The sequence below is a fragment of the Columba livia genome, chromosome 17 (assembly GCF_036013475.1).
Source record: "Columba livia isolate bColLiv1 breed racing homer chromosome 17, bColLiv1.pat.W.v2, whole genome shotgun sequence".
Lineage (NCBI taxonomy): Eukaryota > Metazoa > Chordata > Aves > Columbiformes > Columbidae > Columba > Columba livia.
Genome location: NC_088618.1, coordinates 4693622 through 4715278, shown reverse-complemented (window position 1 = coordinate 4715278; position 21657 = coordinate 4693622). Strand labels below are relative to the sequence as shown.

The 21657-nt window shown below is 43.7% G+C and overlaps 1 protein-coding gene across 32 annotated transcripts in view; it reads left to right on the top strand.

The window, feature by feature from the left end:
• CLIP1 (CAP-Gly domain containing linker protein 1) overlaps positions 1–21415 on the top strand; it is a 63106-nt gene extending 41691 nt beyond the window's left edge. For 8 of the 32 annotated variants that reach the window (XM_065032910.1, XM_065032912.1, XM_065032905.1 and 5 more), the window contains 11 exons: positions 4279–4416; positions 6122–6228; positions 9053–9173; positions 13045–13097; positions 14238–14258; positions 16972–17089; positions 17363–17522; positions 18269–18318; positions 19110–19115; positions 19548–19672; positions 20489–21415. In XM_065032910.1, the coding sequence (XP_064888982.1) occupies positions 4279–4416; positions 6122–6228; positions 9053–9173; positions 13045–13097; positions 14238–14258; positions 16972–17089; positions 17363–17522; positions 18269–18318; positions 19110–19115; positions 19548–19672; positions 20489–20711 (1122 nt within the window). In that variant the 3' untranslated portion in view covers positions 20712–21415. The other 24 variants (XM_065032885.1, XM_065032880.1, XM_065032879.1 and 21 more) reach the window with 9 other exon arrangements.
• Positions 21416–21657: the final 242 nt, after the last annotated feature.

Genomic DNA, 21657 nt, shown 5'->3' with positions numbered 1-21657 from the left:
AGGATTTTTGCAGTGTTTCGGTTAGGGAAGATGCACATGCAACTAACTCATTGTCTTCCCAGATTACACAAGAATCCATGAAATACGGTTCTTGGCTGTTAACGTTTTGTGTTCATGGATATCTGGCTCAGTGCAATCAGTTGTAGCCAGATGTTATTACCTGTTTTTCAAAAGCCTGAATTTTAAATAGGATATGTTGTGAAACATTTAATTTAAAAGTGTTACACACCTGAAACTTGGTTCTGTAGTACAATCCCGTATTATGTGGAACTATTTGGTACGTAGCTTGACTGCAGTAGTTCTCTTTTTTTCTGCTGTTTCTTAGACGTTGCTGCTTGCTTTCATCCCCCATTAGTTATTTGCTATAAAGTTTGTGTTACGTTTTTTAGCAAAATATTTAGTGTATACATTGGCACACAAGTTAACTTTAAATGCAGCACTGATGTGCTTCACGTTGAGTGGGTTATGACAATACGTTTTGGACAGAAACATGAGGGCAATTAGCTATAAATGGTGAATTTGAGAACTGAAGTCAGTATCTAATATAACTGCTTGCATTTGCATTCACTTAGATTCTCAGTAAGTCATTTTGTGGCTCTTTTCTGAGTAATTTACACTCAGAAAATGTGTCGAGGGTAGTTTTAAAACCAAGATGGAGTCTGGAAAGGAGGAACCTTCAAACCATTTAATTATCTTTAATTAACCACTAAAAGGTTTTCCTGCAGAGGGCGGGTGTTCGGTCACGAGATACCGGTGGTGCCCGTCAGCCTCTCAGTTCACACAGGGACTGTGTGTCAGTGTATACACTTCTTAAAAAGCTTAAATTACAGTAGCTCTGTTTGCCCTTAAGCCACATTTCTCATTTGTCTGCTTGACTTGATGTTTGTTTTCCCTTCTTCCTGACTTTGTTTCTTTAGTCCTTAAGCTCTCTGTTAGCTTCAGCCAGAAAAGAGATTGAACTAATGTCAGACAAGATGAGGGGTTTAATATCAGCAAAAGAGACTCTGGCACAGGAGGCAAATACTTTAAAATTAGAGAGAGGTTCGTTGTTATCAAAACTTCAAGAACTGGAATCAGAGATTTTGTTGATGCAACGAGACCAAGAAGAACTTTGGACAATAAATGAAGAACTTAATTCGGAAAATAAAAAAATTCTGAAGCAGAAGGAAGAAGCTGAGGCCAAAATTCAGCAGGAGAGCACAGAAAAGTTAGCACTCATTTCTGAGAAAAACAAATTACTCTCTGAATTAGAAGCAGCACGGGCAGACCTTCTGAGGATAACTCAAGAAAACGATGCTCTCAGGTCCTCAGAGTCAACCTTGCTCCAGCAGTTGGAAGAGCTTCGGGCCAACAGAAATGCCATGGATGTGGTATGTCAGAAGCACATCAAGGAACGGGAAGAACTGGAGCATTATCAGAAGCTTTTGGAAGAGAAAGATGCGGCTGTTAAAGACAAAGACGACGTTATTCGGAAGGCAGAAAGTTCTTGTGAGGCCCTGGCCAGAGAGCGCAGAGAGCTGCTGCAGCAAGTGTCAGCTCTGACTGCAGAGAGGGACTCAGCCCTAGGTAAACACGCAGACCTTCAAAATACACATATAGCCTTAAAAAATGAAATGGACAGTCTGTTGCAGACAAGTCAGAGTCTGCAGTCCGAGAAGGAGACGCTCCTTAAAAGCGCAGAAGAGCTGCGAGTGAGTTTAGACAATACGGTTAGTGACAACCAGGCACTGAAACTGAGAACAGATGAGATGCAAATGGAGCTGGAGACTCAACGTCAAGAACTCAAAACGGCACTGAAAGACAATTTGGAGTTGAAGGATTCCCTTGCTGGTCTCTCTCGTCTTCTTGAGGAAATTAAAGCCTCAAGAGAGATATCCAATTCTGAATGTATTCAGTTACGACAAGAGAAAGAGGCACTTTCTTCATCAGAACGAAGGCTTTTGGCTGAAAGGGAGGAACTTTCCAATGAAAATAAGGCAATTGCTGAGAAGCTTGCTCAAGCCACAGCAGATGCCATACTTGCTGAGAAAGTCTTTACTGAGAAAATAAACGAACTGAATTTAGAAAAGGAATCTGCTTTTCAGAAGTCATTGCAATTTGAAAGGCGCAATGAAGCTCTTCTTCAAGAGAAGAAGGAATTGGAGAACAAATACTCAGAGCTTCTTGAGGAAAACAAGTCTTCTGCAAATGCACTTTCTGATGTGAAAAGAGAACATGAACTGGATGTCTCAGCCAAGAGAGCTCTGGCCCAAGAGAATACTGCACTCCAAGATTCCATTGAAGCCCTCAAGGAAGCGCTAAGTAAGAAGACTCTAGAAAATGAAGAGCTTATGGCCTGTAAACGTGACCTCTCAGATCTTCTGACGGAGGCCCAGGATGCCAAAAAAATGTTAGAAAATGAACTGGCTGCTGTAGCACATGCCAAGCAGGTCCTGTCGTCTTCGTTAAAGACCTGTTCCTCTGATAGGGAAATGCTGAGCAGAGAGAGGTCTGAATTACAAGATAAGTGTCAGAAATTAAATGGAGAGGTTGAGATTATGACAGAAAACTTAACCATAGAAAAGGAAGCTAGAAAACTGGACAAGGAATCCTTTTTGTTGGAACGTAAGGAACTTCAAAGCAACATCAGTTTCTTAGAGAAGGAGATAGAAGAGCTGCGAGAGAAAAATAAAGAATTGCTGGCTGAGAAAGAACTTTTAGTTCAGGGGAAAGAAAAATCCGAAACTAAACTGGCAGAAATAATTAAAGAAAAAGAAGCCCTCTGTGCAGAGACGGAGCAGCTCGCTGCCAGCATCAAACGGCTCCAGAGTGACTTTGTGTCCTTGTCTACATCAAAAGCAGAGCTCCAGGACCTGCACAGCGCTGTCTCCGAGAGCCTGGAGGAGCTTCGGCACAGGCACGAGGTCACGGAGAAGGAGAAAATACAGTTACTCCAGGAAAACGACAGCCTGCTTGCTGAACAGAAGAGTCTGCTCATCGCGAAGGAAGAAATACTGAAAGAGAAGGAGAAATTATCCACCGATTATTATAGACTGCGCGAGGAAGTAGAGCTTTTAGAACAAACTAATAGTGACCTCTCGGGCAAATTGCTGGTCTCTGAGGGCAAAAATCAGATGCTGCAGGAGGAGATGAACAATCTGGCTTTGAAAGTAAAAGAAATTGAGACTCTCCAGGCCCAAACAGTAGCGCAAAAAATTGAGGTATTGAAACGCATAGTTAAACAATCAAGTATGGTTATACTAACAGTGAGCACTAACCCAGGGGTTTCCTCTCTGCACCTCATTGCACAATCAGCACTTCATCGCAGTGTAAACAGGCTGGAATGATGGTCCTTTTCAATATATTACCTTTTTTTTTCAAGTTGTGAGTCTGAAAGACACTTTAATTTAAAAAAAAAAATACTTCTAAATAGAAAAGCCTATGCTGTTGCTGAATGTTGCAAGAAAACAACATAACCTGTGAATAAAAGGAAGTTTTGTTTCCTGAATCTAGTAGGAGGAATTGAGCAGCCCCTCTGAAGTACTCGGCAGCTTGAAAGTGAGAGTAGTGATAGATACGGTTTTAGATTAGGTCTTCGTGCAACTGTATGCTAAATTACAGATTTGGGTTACTCAAAACATAAAACAACGTACTGCTCCTGTAAATGTAATTGGATAAAAAGCAGTGTAAAAGAACCATTTAAATTTACATTATAGGACTTTCAGTCTGTTAAAGACACGGGCAATTCTGGTGTTCTTTTTATTCACAGAAGTGTCTTGTATTCACCACCAACAAATCCTGAATATTATTTTGAATTTCAGTTTGTGAGGCTTGAAGCCCATTAAATACCTTTGCATACAAATTGGAATCCAGATTCCCTCTAGGAATGTATCATGCCTACCAAGGTATTTTAATATACTTGTGAAGTATTTCCTTGTATGAGGGCATAATGAACAATACTGAAATAACGTGATAATTGGCTCTATCTCTGACTTGGTTTTAAATTCTTTTTCAAATTTTGAACAGCTTTTTATGATTCCACGTGTTCTAAAAATAGAGCAGTCTGTTGGAAGTGAATATCTATTGAGTTACTAGTGTGTAAAGTGGTTAGAAGTCTAAGGGCAATCGCAGTGGTGGTAACTAGAAATCCTGGAATTAAAAAATTCCCAGCTGAAGCTCAGTTGGAAAGCAGCTGGCAAACCATGGAGCTGTGCATGAAGTATTGTGGTTAATCTTTTGCTTTCAGAGCTCCCTTTGGTGACACTTTGTCCTTTTTCCCACGCCTCCCCTCCTGTCCAGGCTGCCAAGATGGCAGAAGACGTTTTGCAGGCGGTGGAGAAGGTGACCAAGGAGAAGGACGCCATTCACAAAGAGAAGATCGAAACTTTGGCCTCTTTGGAGAACTCTAGACAGACAAACGAGAAGCTACAGAATGAAGTAATCACATTTAAATGCTTCTATGTGAAAAGTTTTGCCTAGTTTGTAAGGAACGACTAGTGAATGACAGAGAATTAGCTAAGGCAGGAGTGGATTCTGTCATTTTCCCACCACAATACTGTCTTGACTGGCTTGTGAAACCTCACTGGATGAGTGTATTGATGGAAATTCTGGATGTTTTATATAGCCATATAACCTGGGTTATTTTCTGTGGTTTTAAGTGCTTCACAGCATATAAGGTCATGTCCCTTAAATCTTGGTGCAGCAACAACACCACCAAAAAAGTCTTGTATAATATAGGAGTTCTGGATGCTACAGCAGCTTTTGTAGATCACAGAATCAGGAGACGTGGGTTTGAGTTGAGGCTGAATCAGTCTGGCTGTTTGGTGTGGAGGAGTTGCTCTGATGTGACCCCTCCGTGCTGCGGTTCCCTGGTTGTGAGTCCGGGTGCAGCTCCGCGCTCCAGTGAGGTGCTGCAGGACACTGAGTAGCTACTCCTAACCCACAACAGTTACCGCTCCGTTGCTCACCTGTAACGCACTCCTTACTCTGTACATCCTCTTTGTGATCTTGACATGTCATGTTGGCATGCCTTCTAATTTCCACTTTTCTGTTAATCAGAGTTGTGATCTGATAAGGTACAGATGCTGCTGACTTTGCACTGTGCAGATGCATGAGCACAATAGTCCCAAAGAACTTCACGGTCCAACATGTGCAGCGGTTCCTCTGCGGACTGTTCTTCAGCCTGTGTCCTCCCACCGCTTTGTGATACTTCAGGCTTTGAAAGAGGGAAAAATGCCCTCCCTAATCTTTTTCAAGCTCTTTTGCCCCAGAGTATCTAGTCTAAGGTTGCACTGGCATCTTCTCTGCACATCCTGAGGTCTGCAGGGCTCTTTTTATGGCTCTTTCATCTATCCCTCCTGTACTAATGGGCAGTGAACAGCTGGGTAAACCTAAATGCCACAGCTTGTGCTGGAACAGTAATAATTTCCAATGAGTTCTGATGACTCGAGAATTAAAGCAGTGACGTTAATAATGGCAGGGGTTCATATTGTGGATTTAAGAAAAATAAATCATCCACAGGGTCCTGTAATGCCATGAGGATGGCTGAAGATTATCTGTTATGTAATATAACGTGTTGCTGAATGCGAACAAATAAGATTTTCAAGCTTATGGGGTTTACGTGGTAGATGCAAGCTCAGTAAATAGATACACAGCAGTTAGTCCCATGCAGCGAGATCTCTGAAAGGAATTCATTTCTTAGGGTTGCAAGCACAACGTTCAGCCTACTGTCTCTCACAAATTAAGGTATGGTAAAGCAGAACTTTGTTATGTTAGAGGAATAATGAGCAAGGGAACAGCTAATTTTAGAAATAAGCATTTTTCCTAAGTGCTTTGAGTTGTGTAGCTTTTAAAATTGAGGTGCTTTGGAGCTTTACCTTTTGTATCAAGGTATGTACATCAGATTAGCGTAAGCTGCTCTTCGGTGGACTTTGAATTTCCTGTGTGTTCAACTTGGATGCAGAAATTCTCATAACACTTTTCGTTAGACAAATGCTTCATAGTACAAACCCTGGATTCATTTAGAATTGAAAAACTGGAACACTCTGCTCAGGCCCCCGTTTTGCTGAATATCTTTTCTGAGTGCTACCCTAAGAACCATGTAGTTTCATTAGTGTAATGAGGTGGTTTTTTCCTCTTTCAGTTGGACATGCTTAAACAAAACAACCTGAAAAATGAAGAGGAACTTAACAAATCAAAAGAGCTTCTAAATCTGGAGAACAAGAAAGTGGAAGAACTTAAAAAAGAATTGTAAGTATTGCAGTGTTAAATCTGTTAAACTGTTCCTTTGTAGTTACGTTGTCTTTCAGCATCTCTCCAGTATCCTCAATTGTAAAGCAGATATTAGGTAAAAAGAAATATTAGTTTTACATGCATAAAACTTGAAATCAGGATGTTGCTGCTGAGTGCTGAAGGGTATGGAAGGAAATCGTTCACTCCAAGCATTGTTTGAAATAATCTGTTTGTTGGAGGATATACAGAGTTTGGCCACTCGAGGGCACTGGGTAATTTTAAAAGCTTTATTATAAAGAAATTCTGTTTTTATTTAATACAGGTTCATTTGGAGTGTTAAGTAGTTTTACGTGGCTTTGTTAATAGAAAATCTGCTTCTGCCTTTTTTTTTTTTTTTCATGGATGGCTTTATCTGGTTTGTTGCCATTGCCCCACTATGCACTTATTTCCTAACTGGAAATGCCATATATAGTATGGAAAACTAGAATTAATTGCTTATTATTTGAAATGCTTCGTTTGAGAAACTGCCTCTTATGTACTACAAACTAATGATGCGTAACGCTGTACACAAACAAATTAACTGCAGAGCATCTGATAGGAGGTAATTGGCCCTGTGGAATCTCGTTGTATACAAGCTTTTGGTGTGCCAAAACTGTGGATAAAAATCCCGCCTCGTTATTGCCACCCTGCAGTAGCTGCGTGTCCCCCGACCTCCAGAGATGTGACACGTTCAAGCACAAATTCCCACCTGCACTCCGAGAAGAATTTCTTGGCTCACGGAGTGAGAGCTGGATCTGGACTGCTAGCTCAGAGCAGCTTGGGCTAATTATTGTTAGTGCCATCAGTTATTTTGCGATGGTTCTCAACCGCTGCTCCGAGCTGGAGACACACACAAAGGACATCAGCACGCAGAACTAATCCTGAGTTTCTGTACGACTGCTGGGTTTTACTGCTTGTTTTAAAAACCTCTGTGCTTGTTCAGACAGCAGCCTCCTTTGGGAAAGGCAGATTTAATTCTGTGAGCAGCTCCTGCCTGCCTCGGTGCTCGTAGACTCTGGTATCATGGGAAGACAAAACATGTTGGACTGGAATTTGTCCAGTTGAAGTTATTTATAGAAGATACTTCCTTGAAAATCTTCAGCAGTGAAAGGTGTTCTCATGATCCCCATCGCTCTGCGGGGTTTTTTAATTGTTTTTTTCTTAAGGTTAATCTTAGTCATAAGAGTATTGCTGAACGTGGTGTCTAATCATCAGTGGTAAGAGACATTGTGGATAAGTGAAAGCTTGTCTAGTTGTTTTTTAACCGATCTTTGTTGTCATAATTATTTTGTGTGCTGCCTTGTTTTAATTAAAATAAGGAATTAGCTTGATAATAGGCATTTCTTGATCAGCAGTAACATGGGCGGAGAGGACAGCTCGGAGGGGTGGAGGTGCCATTGCCTTGGCCAGGGAGAGCGGGGGAAGGTTTTGCCCATGGAGCTGTGATGGTTTATGTTCCTCGGCACTAAACACAAGGAGCAGTTCACACAAACTGACCCCAGTGCTTTGTGTGCTGTTTTTACACTGCCCTGAATCTGCGCTTTAGTGCCAAAAGCAAAAAAAGGAGAAGTGGTTAGTACTGCAGCTCAGCAGACTATCACGGTTCAGAATAGGTCTGGTCCTGCATCAGCGCCTGGATTATTACAAGATAGTTTGAACTGATGTTCAGGGATGTGAGCCGCCTGTTTAATCCAGGCGGATCCAAGTGGAAATTGGTCAAGGTGAGACCAGATAGAAGAAATGGTTGGAAAATCTTAGTCGTATTTCATGCTGAATTCGAAAAGTAAATCCGACTTCTTTTTATTTAAGTGTGCCCAGTAACAGGCCATGGAGTCTTTTTATTCTGAAGTGCTTGACTAAGTTTCTGACTTAGAGCTTCTTCCAGCTCCCACACTTATAAAAGTATTTTTAATATTCTAGTCAGGCTTAACTCTGTGTAATATTGGCACATTGCGGAATTGAGACTCCCTTTTATGAAAACGAAAGAAGAGCCATAAAAATTACTGTTTAATGAAACGAAGCGCATCTTTTCTTTTTGAAAGGCGTTGTCAAGTCTTATAAGAACTTGTGCTAGTCACTTGTGTTACAGGCAGGCATGCAAAGTATTTTTTTATAAAATTTGTTGAAAATAAACGTACTTTAAGGAAACCATACATAGTAGTAGCAACATAGGCTGATGAAAGCTGCAGATCCATTTTTTTCTTCTGCTGTTGTTTTGTTTTGCTTTTGTTTTGCTGTAGCTGTTAAAATAATGAGAGTAGATTAGATACTTTCCTGTTTTCCCTCCCGCGATCTTGCACATTGTAAGTTTGGGTATCAGACCTTGCAGGGAGTATTTAAATAAGTAGAATTATAAAGGTTTTTTTCGTTTTTCTTTTTTTTCCTTTACCCTTTTTCTTTTTTTAAAACAAAATAATTCTCTTGTTTTACCTCTGGCTACCAAGTTTACTTCTGAGAAAGAGGAGGCGATAAACCTCGCCAGCACTCTTGTCAAACCCTCCCCTGTGTTTCTAAACCCAAGCGCCTGCCAGCCCTCGGCACCAGCAGAACAGGCAGTCGGAACTCGCCTCCCGTTTCTGTGGGTATCTGATACATTTAAAGGAAAAGGAGTTTTGTGCTGCTGCTGCTTTTCGGGGTTAATCCTCTCCCTGCGCATCCGAGCTATAGATTGTCACCTTTATTATAGCTCCCGTTAGGCACGTGACCTGGATGCATGTTTCCGAGCTGTGAAGCTGAATCTCTCCCCCAGTTTTTTCTTGCCTCTCGCGTTCCTATGGTAACGATGCACTCTGTGTCCTCACAGCGAGGCGCTCAAGCTGGCAGCAGCTCAGAAGTCCCAGCAGCTCGCGGCTTTGCAAGAGGAGAACCTGAAACTTGCCGAGGAGCTGGGCAGGAGCAGGGACGAAGTCACAAGCCATCAGAAGGTAGAGTGGCTGGGACGGTTCCTGATCCGTGGTGACATTCTGTGCGTGCCGTTTCCGCCGGTGCCCGGGTGACGCTGCGCTGCATGTTTGTGCTTGAAAGATGAGTTGTTCTGAGGATGTTTTAAAATAAATTTGGAAGCCACCTGCATTGGGAGGTTGGAACTGCAGGCTAACAGAAGGTTGTGTAACCCGTGAAGGATACTTAGGAGGCTTGGGAATAAGCATAAATTAAATATGCTTTAACCAAATGTATTAACAGACACTTGCTATTTCTGTCAGGAGTAATTTTGTTATACAACTGTGTAAATCTCCATCTACCCAGTACTAAGGAAGAAATCTAGCTATTTAGTTCTCCTTATTCCTGCTCTCCCTTCCCACCAAAAATCCCCATTATTTAAGATGTTTTTCAGGATACTATTTAAATCTGCTTGGTAGGACTCTGTCTCTAAATAGTGTTATGCACGTGTGTGCTTGCTTAAAGTCCATACTGTGCGTGTACATGAACAGTGCTGCAGCCAGGTAACGGGCACTGGGGGAACTAGAATTGATGTAAGACATTTTTCTCTTGGCAGTTTATAGAAGAAAAAATAACTCAATTTTTATACATATCTATTTTTTACTATTACAATTCAACATGTTGTTGAAATCTTAAAGTATGGGCTTAGTTATACAGCTTATAACACTGGTACTTGCCAAAAGATAAATTAGATTTACAGCTGTTAAATATGGAGGGTTTATTTCTTGTGGAGCAGATCTGGCGACAGCCACGCCATGAAGGCATCTTTGGAAGATCTTGTCCAAAAGCAAGAACATGAAAGACCTGGGTTTATGTCTTGCCTTTCTGAGATGGCACTCGTGCAGAAGAGGGGGATGCCTGTGCCCAGCAACAGTAGAACAGATCTCATCCATCCTGCAACAAAGCCTCCTGGTTTTGAAGCCAAGAGGCTGACTTGGTTCCCCAGGAGTCCAGTTTCGAAATGCTGAGGATGAGTGACTACAGACCTGGCCGGTTTCTAAACCCTTTTGGCTGCTGACAGGAGTAACGCACGAGCTCCTTCATCCTGAAGAGCCTTTGGAGATGATTCGCAAGAGTCCCAGACGTGTGGGCTCAGCCCCTGACTCATGCTGCATCTGAGGGGCGGTGCGGCAGGAGAGCGCTGTCATCCTCAGCAGCCAGCGGAGCTCTGCTCCCCCCTCCCACAGCTTTGCTTACATTGTTTCAGAACCTTTGAGGCAACCTCTTATTTTCAGGAAGGGTTGTAACTTTAAAAGGATTCGGCAACATTGGTCAAATCTCCCTGCCTATTGTATGGAGACAGAATTGATGTACAGCAAGTCCCTGCGGGACGGGACCCTCCAGGCCGCCTGTAGTCTCTGTGGTCTCAGCCCGTGTTCTCTGCAGTCTCAGCCTGCGGCCTCCATAATTTCCAGGATGACCTGGAACGATCCCGCTGTCCGTGTCCTGCCTGCTGCAGATCTGTCAGCAGGGATCCTTCCCTCCTGGCCAGGACAGAAAGCTCAGCCTGTGAAATGCAGGGATTAGTCCCTCATCTTGCAAACTGAAATATTCTCAGTTCGCTTGCGCCGTGGTGTTTTCTGCCTGTGAGTAGATGGCTCCGAGATCAAAGATCTGGAAGATCTACTAGAGCTTGGAGAAACATTCTGCTTGCCTTCTTCAGCCATTGGCGTTGCGTCCTCTTCTGTGAGGAAGATGTAATCTTGGAAACATGGGAATACGTCTGACTTCTGCCAGGGTTTCTTGGTTAAATGGCAAGAAGACCAGCTGGTGTTGAGGATTCTCAGACAACCCAACCTCGGGCTGGCACAGCCCAGGGATCCCCACGGCCACCTCTCTTTGCTGTCCCTTGGCTGGGTGCACACCGTGATTAGGCACCAAGTTGCGGTGTGATTTGTGCTTCCTTGGCTCAGGTTGCACATGGGGAATGAGAAGAGATGTTACCATGAAGAATTGCTCGGTTGGATTTTGGAGAACAAGGTGGCAGTGAAGAGGTTCAACACGGAGCGGGATTGCTCGTGGAGCTGCGTTCCATGCAGCGGATACTGAAAAAGGAGGGAGGAAGGCGCAGAATGTAGCGGTGGTTCGGTCTGTGCGAGCTCCTGTGCATGTGCCTGTTGAAATACAACAGGAAAGGTAGCAAACATATGCTTCCAGTATTTCGAGCAGTCACTATGGTAACGATATAAATTCTAACAAGTGTGTTAGTCAATTGGGTTGGTGAATCTGTGGCTGCATGTGACACACTTTGCAAAATTAATTCATAAATGATTTATCCTGACATCTAAAGGTTAAAGTGTCTTATACTAAAGATGCTGAGGGGTGCTTTTCTGTATTGATCCATAAATAATTAGCTGTTTGTAATTAATTAAAGATTCCCAGTCAGATAGATACTGAGCTCAGGGAACTTTCCTGGCTTCAAATTATTCGTTGTGGCATTTCAGTAGCCTGAGACCTGCCCAGGCATTTTAACTTTGTTGGAAAACGTGTAGAAACATCAACCAGCTCAGCTGGTGCAGCTTTTATTAAAGGCACAGGAGACATCTGCTCTAAGGCTGAGAGTGCGTGATTGCTGGAGAACGCTGGTGTGAGGAGCGCTGTCCTTTCTCCCCTCCGAGCTTGATCCACAACTCGATGCAGCTGCAACAGGAGTTTAGAAGCTGCTCCACTCCCCTGACATCTTGTCCTTTACTTTTTTTCTCTTTTAAATCCAGTTTTATCTTGTTCTGTATAAAAACCACTCACCTCTCCACAGCCAAACAGGACACTAAAAAGGAGAGATGCAGGGTTTTTGCTCTCAACATTTTTGTATCGATAAAGTTGTGTGACTAAGCCCCAGCAAAATAATACCAATTAATTTTAAACCTGAAAGGCTTAGCAGCACTGCAGTACACGAAAGGAGAAGGTAAGTTGTCAGAAAATACAGAGGAGGCAATTTATCTAGCCGAAAATTGAAGGCTGGCAGACAAGCTTCCATTTCATTGGCACTTGCTTAACGCTTTGCATGCCCGGCTGTGCCAAACGGTGTCTGCAAAGTGCTGAAGTATTCAGTCAATAAGAGTCTATTTGCTGTTGTTCCTGGGACTCCAGGGTTTCCATTATAACTGTGTTTATTGCTGACCATATGGTAGTTCTGTAAGGCAGTAATTACTGAGATAGTGAAAAATAATTAATTGGCCTGGAAAATACTTAATTTCTTACCTCTGTCGGTTACCCCAGTGTTTCTGTGGAGGGGCTTTACTGTTTTGTCGTTGTACAAATTATGTTTTGTTTTGCTTTTCCTACACCTACTCTGTCTGTCAATTTGGACCCCAAGAACCAGCTGAAGTTCTTGCTGGTTGCTTACAGCTCGAGGTACAGGTTCAGGATGCTGTAACACACACCAGTCCAACAGCGCTAGGGATCAATAATTTATCTCTAAATAACGGGGCAGTAACAAACACGGATCAGCAGCACAACTATCCAGGTCAGAACAACAGCAAATCCAATAATTCAGCGATACTGGGCTAAACCCGACAGCCAGGCGCAGAAAGGCTCGCGGTTCTCCTTGGGGCACGTGTGACACAGAATTACTGTGCACGGCAGTCCCAGCCCCGCACCTCCCCTGTGCACACAGGGCGTGAAAATACTGTATAAAGCAGCAATAGCCCCTCGCTGAGCAATATTCTTGGTCACCGACCAATTTGTGTTTGTGTGTGTGTGTTGTCCTACTAGAAAATCTATTATTTTGAGGATTTGTAGGCTTTGTAGCCTCTCCCATGTTTTTTTTATGGTGATAATGATGCTCTGCTATATAGTACTGAGGACACTAACACTTAGTGTACTAACTGTCATCTTTTTGTACTTGTGTTTTAGCTGGAAGAGGAGAGATCAGTACTCAATAACCAGTTACTAGAGATGAAAAAGAGGTAAGTTGTTTTTTCTGATGTGTTTAACTACAAAGTCCTACAGAAAACTTGAGAGAACATAATACAAAAACAGTGCTAAGAAAACCATTTTCTATTATATTGTAGCTAAAAGTCCAGAGGTTGTTACACAGATTGGTTTACAGATTATATCTTCCCCATTTTCTTTATTAAAACTGAGAAGGGAATGTCATTGTAAGAATGTGTTAAGAAGTGGTATTTACCATTTCCTCTTTAGTTCTGCATCTCTTGCATTGCAGTAGTTCTCGTGTTTGGTTTTAGTCTGCTCTGGAATATTGGAGTGTCCATCAGTCTGACAAGTGTGTGCGCATACAGATCTGACAGTAGTGGAAAAACACAGTGATGCTAAGGATTGTTATTCAAACAAACAAACCAACCAACCTAAAAGAGCAGTTATTGAGCCTTGAACGGGTTGTTCTTAATTTGGGGATACGGAGTTTGTGTGGCAGTTCATTCAGCACTGATTTTAAATACCAGGAGATTGGTCCTGGGTGACTGGGGCATCCATTTGGAAACTGCTGTTCAATAAATGGTCCCACGTTAGAAAATGTGCTGTTTCTGCAATAGATATATGGAAAACAGTAGTTTTCCCACCTTCCTCCCACCCCCAGGAATTCTCTTCCTCTATTTTAGCAGCTCCCTCTATGAAATGGTCTGGCTGGGAGTAACCAGAGTGTGATATTTGTGGATCTAAGGGGGTTCTGTGTTACTTCAGCTCATGAGGTTCATTGTGGGTTGCAACTGTCTTACTGTCTTTGAGCTTGCGCTGTTTATCGATACTCATTTCATTCCTCTCTCTTCCCTTTCCTGCCCTTGCTTCCTTTGCTATATCTGTGTGTCTTTAATGGTAAGACTCAAGAAAGTCTATCCACGTTACAATAAATAATTTCTTTTTTTTAAGTAAAGTCGTTGTACATATTTTGGCTGCCTTTGTCCCTTGGTGTCTTGCTTTTGTTTTGTAAAATACTCAGCTATATATATATATGTATATATATAAATAGTCTATATTTTTTATCAAAACAGACAAGCCCCTCGGTGCAAATTTAGTTCTTCCTTTACACTATTTTGCATTTCTACGCCATGTTTCTAACGTGTGGTTCTTGTTATCTTGCGTTTTTAAAGCTTGCCCAGTAACACTTTAAGGTATTTGCTTCATTCTTAGAATTTCTTATTTTTGTAGTAAGGGAAGAATCTGGGTGATGTTTTTGATGTTCAAACCAAACCAAAGCCTCTCTCTCCCGTGACATCCGCACACTGCTCAGAACGTGGTTTAACCTCCTCAAGAAAGTGACATTTTTAAATGGTGTGTGAAATGTCAGGTGTTTCTTACTGTTTTTATTTAGTCCCTGCTGGCAAGCAAATTATTTGGACTTGAATTGGCAGGGAAAACATTTAAGTTCACTGAACCGATTTCCTTTCTTTGTTTCTTTTTGTTTACCTGATAAAGTAAATACTTTCCGTAAGATTTTTCTTGCACGCTGCCACTGTGCAGTTACTTCACATTCCACACGCGCTCCTTGCACTTCCAACACACGATACTGAAGCCGAGAGCATCGGTGGAGTGGGCTCTGAGCTGATGCTGCAAGTGAACTGTGACCCACACGTAGGTGTAAATAACCAGTGACTTACACCTGCTCTTTGTAGGCTTTCCAGTTTCAGCATCTTTAGGGCCTCTCATTGGAGTTGGATGGCCTGGAGAGACTGCCCAGGAAAAGGAAAAAACAATGCGAAAGTGCAGGGACCTTTTTCCCTGTCTTGTTTTCTCTCCTCCTCTCTTGTTTCTCTCCCCTTGTGTTATAGTATTCTAGACTCCTATACTGAATTTGTAAATATACGCTTACATGCTCACAAATTGCCTTTTACAACCACCTAAATACCTGTCGTGGTTGAAACCAAGACAAATAAATGGCAAGTACAAAAAGCATCTGTTTGGTCTTGATCTCCGAGATGAAGATCTGACCCAAAAGTGGAAGCATGGGCTGAAACCAAGGCCTTGAGCACGAGATGAGTGCCCGGGTTCCCGTGTGCCCTCCGGCAGCCGCGGTGAAGTCCCGGGTGCAGGTTGTGAGCAGCACCTCCGGCTGCGTTTTCCCAAAGCAAACTCTGGATTTGCAGCCGGAGAGGGCAGCTCCGCGCCGGCAGCAGCGGCCCCTGCGGCGCTGGCGCCTTCCCGCAGCACCACCTGCGCTTTGGATCCGTTCACAGAGCGGTTAACCCCACGGGTCAGGCTGGAGCGTGGGTAGCGCTGCCGAGGAGCAGGGATTGCGGTCGTGCTTCTGTGCTTTGCTGAGTCAGGGTTGGCGAGGAGATCTGTTAAAATCCATCGCCCTTTTGGGCTTTGCCACCAGGAGTATAACTTGTGTTTGAAGGCCAATCATGCAGTCTGCAGTTTGTTGTGTTTCTGCTTATATTAATTCTCTCATTGTAAAAATACACCAAAACTAAAATCAACTTTTTGGTTCTTGTTCGGTAGCTGTATCAGCTTTTTAAACCCCAGATTCTCCACTTGCTGCTTCCATTCCCACGTACAATCTGAACAATGAAAGAATTGCGTTGAGTGTGCTCTCGTTGTTGAGTTTCTGATTTATCTTGTCAGTGAGATGTATCGTACTTCATGGCCTGGGTATCATGGCTCTCACTAACCGTACATACCATGGATATGACAACTTCTCCATTTAAACTCAATAGCTGCCCCACACCTGCCGAGCATCGTCACACAGACGTGTTCTGCTCGCGAGCCCTTGAACAGCCCTAGGGGTTCAGTGGAGTTTAGTTACTTAAATGAAGTCGTTATGTCATCTGGTGTCCTTGAGGCACTGCTTACTCTGTGCTTCTTGTGTAGTGGGTACATGCTCAGGTCACCCAGTTTGTCTTCAGCCCTCTCAGCCTGTGAGGAGTGACAGTGGGACCATGATCATTTAAACCGAGATGTATGGAATTGTATGGAAAACTGGCCAAGGTTTGGCACCCGGGCGCTGGGCACCGCTTGGTGCTCTGAGAATCAGTTTCTCTGCTAGATAAGTAAAGGTAGATTTTTATTTTCACAAACAAAAACGTCTCAGCTTGCAAGGAACTTTTGTAGCAATAGTCTTCACATCACAGGACAGTTACTGATCCGTGAGGACTGCGTGACCAATCAGGAAGAGTCGTTAGCGCCAGTGTGAGGATGTCGCTGTCAGGACAGGGTTTGCAGGCAGGGGTCACGGCTCTTACCAGATCAGCTGGAACAGTTGGGAAAACTGGACATACATACACAGAAAGGGGTTGTGCCCACCCTGGAGGATTTCTTTTTAACCTTTCTTCCCTTAAGTAAAACAAACCCCACATGGTTTTGTGCTGAAACAGTATTTTTAAAGACCCAGAAACTCTAAAAGTACGTGTTTTGGGAAATAATGATGTCACTGGAATTAGTGAGGACCAGCTGATATTTCCAGCATCATCCATGCTTTGCATGACAATTCGTATAATGAGCTTTGCATGTGTGTTTTGTTGCTTGTTAATAATTTTCAAGAAGTAACAAAACTCTGAAGTTAGGTTTTGTGGAACATTGTGCAACCTGTTTGTTTATCCTGTATCTCCCCAGTCTATTAACTTGCTTCTTTAAATTGAAATGGATACGATGCTATGCAGATTCTGGCATGTGCTACCTAGGTAAAGTTTTTGCTTTGTTTCCACAGTTGTAACATCTGAAATGTTCATACATTTATAAAATCTTAGTCAAGTACAGAGTTGAAATTTGCTTTTTAAGAACCACTTCTTACAGTAGTCTAATACTTGAAACTAAGTTAAAATTCTTTAGGCGAGTACAATAATCTGTGCTTTAGATGATTTCTGATTCTATTTGGTTTTCTTTTAGAGAATCAACGTTAAAAAAAGAAATTGATGAAGAGAGAGCATCTTTACAACAGTCCATCAGTGTTACTAGTGCCTTGATCACACAAAAAGATGAGGAGCTGGAAAAACTCAGAAATGAGGTAAATGACAGTGGGATGCTTCTTAATTTCGGATTAAGTTACAGCTAGAAGCATATGGCTTTGTGTGCTTGCTGCTGAAGAGCAGGCTAATCATTTTTCTTTATTAATTTAGCATAGTTGAACCTTAGAATTAAATCTTTAGATATCTGTGCCATGTCTGGTGACCTCTGGCGTGTGTTTTTGGTGGCTATTCAGCCCTTACTAGTAAGGATGTTGCCATGGTGCTCTGACTTTGTTCTGGAAGATCTCAGGATTCTTAAATAATTCTTACAGATCACGGTGCTCCGCGGAGAAAACGCTTCTGCAAAAACCTTGCAGTCGGTGGTTAAGTCACTGGAGTCCGACAAACTGAAACTTGAGGAAAAGGTGAAGAACTTGGAGCAAAAACTCAAGGAAAACAACGAACAGCCTTTACCTGTAACCGGCTCCGCAGGTAACGGGACGAGCGTGCGCCCTGGCTCTGTGGCTCCGCTCGCAGCTCACACGTGTCTGCAGCTGTTAAGCAGGCGCTGAAAGGGAGGTTTAGCTGGCTGACTGTCCTGAGCCGTGTGTCTGTCCCGCTGTAGGACACGTACGGGACACGAGGGAAGGAGCTCTGAGTGGCTGTGGACCCTCAAAGCTCCCAGCACTGCTGGTCACCCTGGGGCGGAGGGAACTTGGCTCGAAACGTGGGCAAAAGCCACAACACCTGATCTGTTCATGGTGCGGCTTCTGTGCAAGAGCCTCTCGGACTGATTTTGGTTTTGTTTGTCGTAGCTGCGGAGTAACGTATAGGAATGGTAATAAAACCACCCCTGAGCACAGGACTGGGAATCCCACGTTTTGGTACTCAGCCTTAACCGTAAGCTGAGCTGCTTACGCTTTGTACCACTCTAGGCTCATCACTGCAAGAGAGGAGCGTTCCCCTGCGGATTTATGGACTTCAGCTGTCACCTATATGTGCATTTTTTTATATTTTGTTAAGTTATGTGCAGTATTGAATATGCTTCTGTAATGCACTGGTCAAAAATTCCCCCAAAAAAGTCACCCTTATTGACGATTATATTGAGTTATTAGAAAGGAGTGAGAATAAGACATTTTGCAGACTAGAGACTGTTACATTATTTCAGTCTCTAAGCCATTGTATGTTTCATAATTTAGAATACTGGATACTTAGGTTTTTTTGTTTTTTCTTTAAAGGTGACTTTGCTGGTAACCAACTTCAAGATGAAATTGCGAAAGAGAAGCAGGTATTTGATCTGAAACATCAGCACGTTAAACCAGCCGCGTGTCTCTAGGCAGAGGGAAAAATTTTCCAAAACTAGTTCCTATCAGATTTTGTAGCTCGGGATTATAATGGGCAGATTTATCTTCTAACCTTCTGCTTCTGAAGGGAAATACTAATGACGGAAAATATTAAGAATGAAGTGATAGTGGAGAGATAGTTGAGGTTATTGGAACATGAAGAAGCAAAAGCAGGAAAGGCGGGTGACATGTTGTGGCTGCTGGGGAGGAACAGCCCGCGGAGGCACCTGCTCATCTGTCCAAAGGCTTCTTGGCTGTGACAGAGGAAGAAGGTGGAGTCACCTGGATCTCCCGTCCTGCAGAAACGGGCTGATGAGCCCACAGGTCACTGCTGAGCTGCTGCGGTTGGAGATGTTGGTCTTTGCTTCTCAACTGCAGAACTTCACTCAGAATGGGGGTTGGCAGCTGTGGGGCGAGGAAGTTACTCAGCGTGTGCTTGGTAATGGATTTGGGAAAAACGTGGGATTATCAAAGAATGCAATGATGATAACAACGTGCAGCACGGCAGCCTGTGACAACAAATGCCTGGGAAACACGGTTAGAATAGAAGCGCTTTCTGCTTGTTGTAAAAGTCCGCATCAGATCACTGATGTCAGTCATGTTGATTAAAAAATGTCCATCCTAGTTTGTACACAGATCAGAAACCGTGTAACTAACACACACAAACCACCAATCTTTTTCTGTTTTTCTGTCTCCTTGAACTCACCTGCTGATGGCAACGCTTCCTTCCAATCAGCACGAGGTTTGTTCCACTTCTCGGCTTCCTTCATTTCATCCACGGGGTTGATCTGCTGAGCATTACCTGAGAACACGGAGCAGCGCTGGCTGCTCCGCGCTCCGCCTGCACTGCGGAGGTGCCGTGTGGGTGTCTGAGTGTCCTCCGAGCCGCGGGGCCTGAGGACACAGACGCTGCTCTGAGCAGAACTTCTCAGCTACATTTATGTTTAAAATGTAACACGAGGAAAAGAACTTGATGGATCAGTGGTGGGTTGAAACACACCAGTGTCTGAGAGGCCTTTGGGACATCCCTGTCCCTTGTACTCTGTCACACAATGATCTGGTGGTGAGAATTAACGCAGATCTGCATGTGTCATTTGGAGGGTTTTGCCTTTGCTCGCGTTGTCTGGGGCGCAGTCCCCAACCTGCTGACTGTCCTTGTCCTCGACCCTCACAGATCGACTTCCTGAACTCGGTGATAGTAGATCTGCAGAGGAGGAATGAAGAGTTGAACTCGAAGATACAAAGAATGTGTGAAGCTGCGCTCAACGGCAATGAAGAGGAGATCAATAACTATGACAGGTACCAGCCCCAGAGGAACCCTGTCGTGTGTTGTGGGAACGCGCCGGGTTCCATGGGCTGCGCGAGGCACCCGCCCGAGCTCGGCTGTTGGGAAGGAGAAATGGAGTCCTCTCTTGAATTTAGGGGGATTGAACCCAGCCTTCTTTTGAAGTCTGGTGTACCTGGGGGTGCAGAACGCTCCTCTGTAGTTATCCATGACAAACACTGATGTGGCTGAATATATTTATCGTCAGTCTTGGTTAATCTTGACCCTTTCCAAAGTCAGTAGAGTCGTCTTTGCTCTCATAGGCCAGTACCTGCGTTGAGGAGAACCAGTCCGGAGAAATCCAACTAAAACCTATTTGATATATTGTGACTTTGGATCTCTTCTACCAGGAGAAAAGAGAAACTAGTTTACATGTTTCTTTTTAAAATAATGTCTGTATTTGCACAAATACTTACACAAACAGAGCAGTTTCTTTAGTAAATACAGTGTAAGGGTACTGCAAGGTGGTCGAGGTGTCAGAAGATCTTCAGAAGGTTTATGTTTGGTGGTTTTGTTTTGGTTTTTTGGTTGATTGTTTCATTTGTGTTTTTGGGCGTTTTTTTTGGTTGGTTGATATTGGTTTGTTTTGGTTTTTTGGTTGATTTTTCTGTTTTGTTTTTGTTTTGGAGGGTTTTGTTTTTTGTGTTTGTGGTGGGTTGGTTTGGTTTTGTTTTTGTTGACCACTGTGGTGTTTCCATAGTCTCAATAATTACGAGGCAGGTTACGATGCGGGGGGGGGGGGGGGGGTCTGGCCTTTCTCCTCCTGACCCACACCGGTGCTGCTGTTGCAGTGAGGAGGAAAGCCTGTCCAAGAAGAAACCTCGTCTGTTCTGCGACATCTGCGGCTGCTTCGACCTCCACGACACGGAGGACTGTCCCACGCAGGCGCAGATGCTGGAGGAGCCGCCGCACTCCGCTCACCACGGCAGCCGGCGCGAGGAGCGGCCCTACTGCGACACCTGCGAGATGTTCGGGCACTGGACGGCCGACTGCAACGACGACGAGACCTTCTGATGGCGCCGCGGCCGCGAGGAGAGACTGCCCGCGCGCCCCCGTCGCACCATTTGTGCCACCAGCATTTGTACGTGCTGAATGTCAGGAAAAGGGACAGCGTTTCTTGAGCCCCTCACTCCCCTTCCCCTGCCCATCCACACCAGAATCAGCAAATTGATAAATATTTTGCTCCTCCGCTAATAAATACCGGATCCCCCTTTATTAAACTTAAGTAAAATATTAATAAATGATTTAACAAATGACTTTATGCTGTTTCTTCCCAGGTTCTGGGTTTGTCCCCACTCTTAACAAGAAATGCCCCCATGCTGTTGCATCCGTTGATGGGAAAACATGTATAGGAACGAAGCACTATAGTTATATTAAAGCTTATTTAAATACCTTAAAATTATGCTGTTAATTTTCGTATTTGCACTAAACCATTTTAAGGCTGAATTTGTACATTTAGATTTGTAAGCTTTTTTTGACACTGGATTGGGTTGAGAAACGTTTGATGTTTATTCTCCGTTGCTCGTGTGGCTGCGGTGCCGCTGCGACACGACTGCGGAGCAGGTAAGAGCTGGGGGTGCTCGGAGCCCCTGTGCTGCGCCTGCCGCGCCTTGTGCGACACCCTTCCTTTCTGCATCCTTTCAGCTTCTATATAGCGTGTGTGTGGTGTGTGTGTGTATATATGCATATATATATTAAAGTTATATTTTGGGAAAAAATGCTGTGTTTGCCTTGGTATTTTTCTGTTCTGTTAGGAAGGTAATGGGCTCTGCGCGCGGGCAAGCACTGTCAGTAAATACAGTGGGGTGTTTTTACTGGCGCTTCACGGGAGCGGGAGGCTTTCGGTGACGGCCGCGGACGCTGCTGGCGCCAACCGACCGGTAGAACCCGGGAATTCGGTGCAGAATTGAAGGGGTTTTGGTGCGAACGGGAAGGGTTTAGTGCCGGTGTGGCGCCGCCA